Here is a 4,741-nt window from a genome sequence, read left to right on the forward strand (position 1 = left end):
CTCCCAGTCCCTCCCAGTCCCTCCCAGTCCCCCCCAGTCCCTCCCAGTGCCCCCCAGTCCCTCCCAGTCCCTCCCAGTCCCCCCCAGTCCCCCGCAGTTGATCCCAGTCTGTCCCAGTGCAGGAACTGTGATTACCAGCAGGAGGCCGACAACAGCTGCATCTACGTCAACAAGATCACGCACGAAGTGGAGTGAGTGCCCAGAGACCTCCGTGTCCCCAAATATCCCCAAAATATCCCTTAAATATTCCCTAAAATATTCTCAAAGTATCCCCAAAATATCCCCAAAATATTCCCCAAATAGCCACAAAATATTGTTAAATATTCCCCAAAATATTCTCAAAGTATCCCCAAAATATTCCCCAAAATAGTCTGAAACTATTCGCAAAATATTCCCAAATATTCTTTAAAATACTCTCAAAATATTGTGAAAATATTCTTAAATATTCCCCAAAATATCCTCAAAGTATCCCCAAAATACTCACAAAATATCCCCAAATATTCACAAAATATCCTTGAAATGTCCCCAAAATATTCTCAAAATATCCCCAAAATATTCTCAAAATTTCCCCAAAACGTTCCCAAAATATTTCTAAAATATTCTCAAAATAACCTGAAAATGTTCTCAAAATGTTCCCAAAATATGCTGTGGGTGGATTTTGGGGGGATTTTTTTGGGAATTCTGGGATGATTTTTTGGGAATTTTTGGGGAATTCTGGGTGGATTTTAGGGAATTTTTGGGGAATTCTGGGAGGATTTTTGAGGAATTCTGGGAGGATTTGGGGGAATTTTTTGGGAATTTTGGGTGGACTTTTGGGGAATTCAGGGAGGTTTTGGGGGAATTTTTGAGGGAATTTTTGGGGAATTTTTGGGGAACTCTGGGTAGATTTTTGGGGGAATTCTGGGTAGGTGTTTTTTTTTTCATTTTGGGGGAATTCTAGGTGGAATTTTTGGGGAATTCTGAGTGTGTTTTTGGGGGGGGGATTTTATGGGGAAATTTTAGGGAATTTTTTGGAGAATTTTTGAGGAATTCTGGGTAGATTTTTAAGGAGTTCTGGGTGGATTTGGGGGAATTTTTCTGGAATTTTTAGAGATTTTGGTGGGAATTTGGGCAGAACTCCAGGGGCTTCCATCATGGGAGGATGTTTTGGGAACTCTGGGTGGATTTTGGGGTAATTTTTGGGAATTCTGGGTGGGTTTTGGGGTAATTTTAGGGAATTCTGGGTGGGTTTTGGGGTCATTTTAGGGAGTTCTGGGTGGATTTTGGGGTCATTTTAGGGAATTCTGGGTGGATTTTGGGGTCATTTTTGGGAATCCTGGGTGGATTTTGGGGTCATTTTGGGGAATTGTGGGTGGATTTTGGGGTCATTTTTGGCAATTCTGGGTGGACTTTGGGGTCATTTTAGGGAATTTTGGGTGTTTTTGCAGCGAGCTGACCCAGATCATCGCGGACGTGTCGCAGGACCCGACCCTGCCCCGCACCGAGGATCACCCGTGCCAGAAGTGAGCCCTGGGGACACCGTGGGGACACCTTGGGGACATCAGAGCCACCTTGGGGACACCTTGAGGGACAGCTGGGAGACATCAGGGACCTCTGGGGACACCTGGGGGACACCTTGGGGGACACTTGGGGGACACCTTGAGGACACTTGGGGGACACCTGAGGACATCTTGGTGACATCCTGGGGGACATCAGGGACCTTTGGGGCCACCTGGGGGACATCAGAACCACCTTGGGGACACTTGAAGGACACCTCAGGGACATCAGGGAGCTTTGGGGCCACCTGGGGGACATCAGAGCCACCTTGGGGACACCTTGGGGACATCAGAGCCACCTTGGGGACACCTGGGGGACATTGGAGCCACCTTGGGGACACCTGGGGACATCAGGGAGCTTTGGGGACACCTGGAGGACATCAGGGAGCTTTGGGGACACCTGGGGGACATCAGAGCCATCTCGGTGACATCAGACCCACCTTGGGGACACCTGGGGGACAGTAGAGACACTTGGGGACACCTGGGGACACCTGGGGACATCATGGAGCTTTGGGGACACCTGGGGACAGTGTCGGTGTCCCTGTGCAGGTGTGGCCACAAGGAGGCCGTGTTCTTCCAGTCGCACAGCGCCCGTGCCGAGGTGAGACCAAAACCCCAAAAAACTCCAAAAAAAACCCCCAAAATCCCCCCCAAAACCCCCAAAATTATCCCAAACAACCTCCAAAATTCTCCCCAAAAAACACCCAAAATCCTCTTAAAAATCCCCAAAATTGTCCCTAAAAAACTTCAAAATTCTCCCCAAAAACCTCCAAAATCATCCCTAAAAAAACCCAAAATTCTGCCAAAAATTCCCCAGAATCATTCCTATATAACCCTAAAATTTGCCCAAAAAACCCTCAAAATCCTCCCAAAAAAACCCCAAAATTCTCAAAAGTGACCCTGGACCCCCAAAGTGACCCCAGGAGGGACCCCAAAAGTGACCCAGGAGGGACCCTAAAACTGACCCTGGACCCCCAAAGTGACCCCAGGAGGGACCCCAACAGTGACCCCAACAGTAACCCAGGACCCCGGGAGTGACCCCTAAAATGACCCCAAAAATGACCCCAGGAGTGACCCCAAAAATGCTCCAGGAGCGATCCCAAAAGTGACCCCTGGATGGATCCCTGAGATCCCAAAAGTGACCCCAAAAATGACCCTGAACCCCCAAAGTGACCCCAGGAGGGACCCCAACAGTGATCCAGGAGGGACCCCAAAAGTGACCCCAGGAGTAGCCCCAAAAATGATCCAGGAGCGATCCCAAAAGTGACCCCTGGACCCCAAAAACGACCTCAGGAGTGACCCCAAAAGTGACTCTGGATGGATCCCTGAGACCCCAAAAGTGACCCCAAAAGTGACCCAGGACCCCAGGAGTGACCCCAAAAATAACCCCAGGAGTGACCCCAGAAGGGACCCCAGGAGTGACCCCAAAAATGACCCTGGATGGATCCCTGAGACCCCAAAAGTGACCTCAGGACCCCACGAGTGACCCCTAAAATGACCCCAAAAAGAACCCCAGGAGTGACCCCAAAAACTACCATGGATGGATCCCTGAGGCCCCAAAAGTGACCCCGGACCCCAAGAGTGACCCCAAAAATGACCCCAAGAGTGACCCCAAAAAATGATCCAGGAGCGATCCCAAAAGTGACCCCAGGAGGGACCCCAACAGTGACCCAGGAGTGACCCTAAAACCGACCCTGGACCCCCAAAAGTGACCCCAGGAGGGACCCCAACAGTGACCCTAAAAGTGACCCAGGACCCCAAAAGTGACCCCAGGAGTGACCCCCAAGAGTGACCCCAAAAGTGACCCCAGGAGTGACCCCAAAAGTGACCCCCAGAACCTCTGAGACCCCAAAACCAAATTTGGGCCCCAAAAGTGACCCCAGGAGGGTCCCAAAAGTGACCCAGGACCCCAAAAGTGACCCCAGGAGTGACCCCCAAGAGTGACCCCAAAAGTGACCCCAGAGGAGCCAGCCGAGACCCCAAAATTCCCCTTTCCCCCCCCAAAATTCCCCCTTTCCCCCCAAAATTTCCCCATTTCCCCCCAAAATCCAAACTCAAACCCACAAAATTTTTTGGGAATTTTTATTCCTATCCACCAAAATTTTCTGGGAAAGGGAAAGGGAGGGAGGAGGGGATTAAATAAGACAAAAAAGGAGGGAACGGGGAGGGAAAACCCCAAATTTTTGGGGATTTTTTTGGGGAATTTTCGGGGAAATTTTGGGAATTTTCCCCTCATCCCAAAACCAGCAAAAAAAAAACAAAAAGGGGAAAAAAAATTTGGGATAAAAACGGTGCCATTTATACAAATATAGTGTTTTATAAACGGGAATTTCGGGAATTTTTTGGGAATTTGGGGATTTTTGGGAATGAAGGGGGAGGGGTTTCAAACCCTGAGCCGCTCCAGGAAATAATTTAGGGAATTTTTAGGAAATTTTAGGGATTTTTTAGGGAATTTTTTGGGATCAAAGTGCCTGGATTGCCACGCCTGGAAGCTCCTTAATTATTATTAATTATTCCTCAATTATTATTATTATTATTAATTAAAGATTGGAGCCCTCCCTTAATGAGGAGGAGGGCTCTTATTGCCTTTGGAGGGGCCCCTCCCCCCAAGGGGGAGGGGTTTCAAACCCTGAGCCGCTCCAGGAAATAATTTAGGGAATTTTTAGGAAATTTTAGGAATTTTTTAGGAAATTTTAGGGATTTTTTAGGGAATTTTTAGGGAATTTTTTGGGATCAAAGTGCCTGGATTGCCACGCCTGGAAGCTCCTTAATTATTATTAATTATTCCTCAATTATTATTATTATTATTATTAATTAAAGATTGGAGCCCTCCCTTAATGAGGAGGAGGGCTCTTATTGCCTTTGGAGGGGCCCCTCCCCCCCTTCCCGGAATTCCGGCCCCTCCCCCTTTTCCCAAAGGATCCGGGAATTCCGAGGGGGGGGGGGGGAGGCCTGGGAAGGTTCTGGAAAGTTCTGGAATTCCGTGGAAAGTTCTGGAAGATTTTGGATCCCTGTGGAAAGTTCTGGAATTCCATCGGAAGTTCTGGAATTTCTGGATCCCTGTGGAAGCACCTGGAAATGTTTGGAAAGTTCTGGAATTCCGCGGTAAGTTCTGGAAATTTTGGGTCCCTCAGGAAAGTTCTGGAAGTTTTGGATCCCTCAGGAAAGTTCTGGGATTTCTGGAATTCCGTGGGAAGTTCTGGACC

General features: G+C 48.5%; 2 protein-coding genes across 2 annotated transcripts in view; one reads left to right on the forward strand and one right to left on the reverse strand.

The window, feature by feature from the left end:
- The window catches only part of POLR2I (RNA polymerase II subunit I), a gene marked incomplete at its 3' end in the record, with an annotated part of 6,633 nt that extends 4,491 nt beyond the window's left edge, over positions 1-2,142 (forward strand). Inside the window, exons 3-5 of the mRNA XM_041413664.1 lie at positions 118-191; positions 1,428-1,502; positions 2,085-2,142. Of these exons, the coding sequence (XP_041269598.1) occupies positions 118-191; positions 1,428-1,502; positions 2,085-2,142 (207 nt within the window). The remainder of the gene's footprint in view (positions 1-117; positions 192-1,427; positions 1,503-2,084) is intronic.
- A 288-nt stretch (positions 2,143-2,430) lies between these two features.
- On the reverse strand, positions 2,431-4,123 carry LOC121340732 (shematrin-like protein 2). The gene is made up of 2 exons (XM_041413667.1): positions 3,444-4,123; positions 2,431-3,205 (listed from the first exon to the last, which is right to left on the reverse strand). The coding sequence occupies exons 1-2, from the start codon at positions 3,769-3,771 to the stop codon at positions 2,577-2,579; spliced, it is 957 nt and encodes a 318-aa protein (XP_041269601.1). The 5' UTR covers positions 3,772-4,123; the 3' UTR covers positions 2,431-2,576.
- Positions 4,124-4,741: the final 618 nt, after the last annotated feature.

Source organism: Onychostruthus taczanowskii, unplaced genomic scaffold, assembly GCF_017590055.1.
Source record: "Onychostruthus taczanowskii isolate IOZ18803 unplaced genomic scaffold, ASM1759005v1 scaffold426, whole genome shotgun sequence".
Classification (NCBI taxonomy): Eukaryota; Metazoa; Chordata; class Aves; order Passeriformes; family Passeridae; genus Onychostruthus; species Onychostruthus taczanowskii.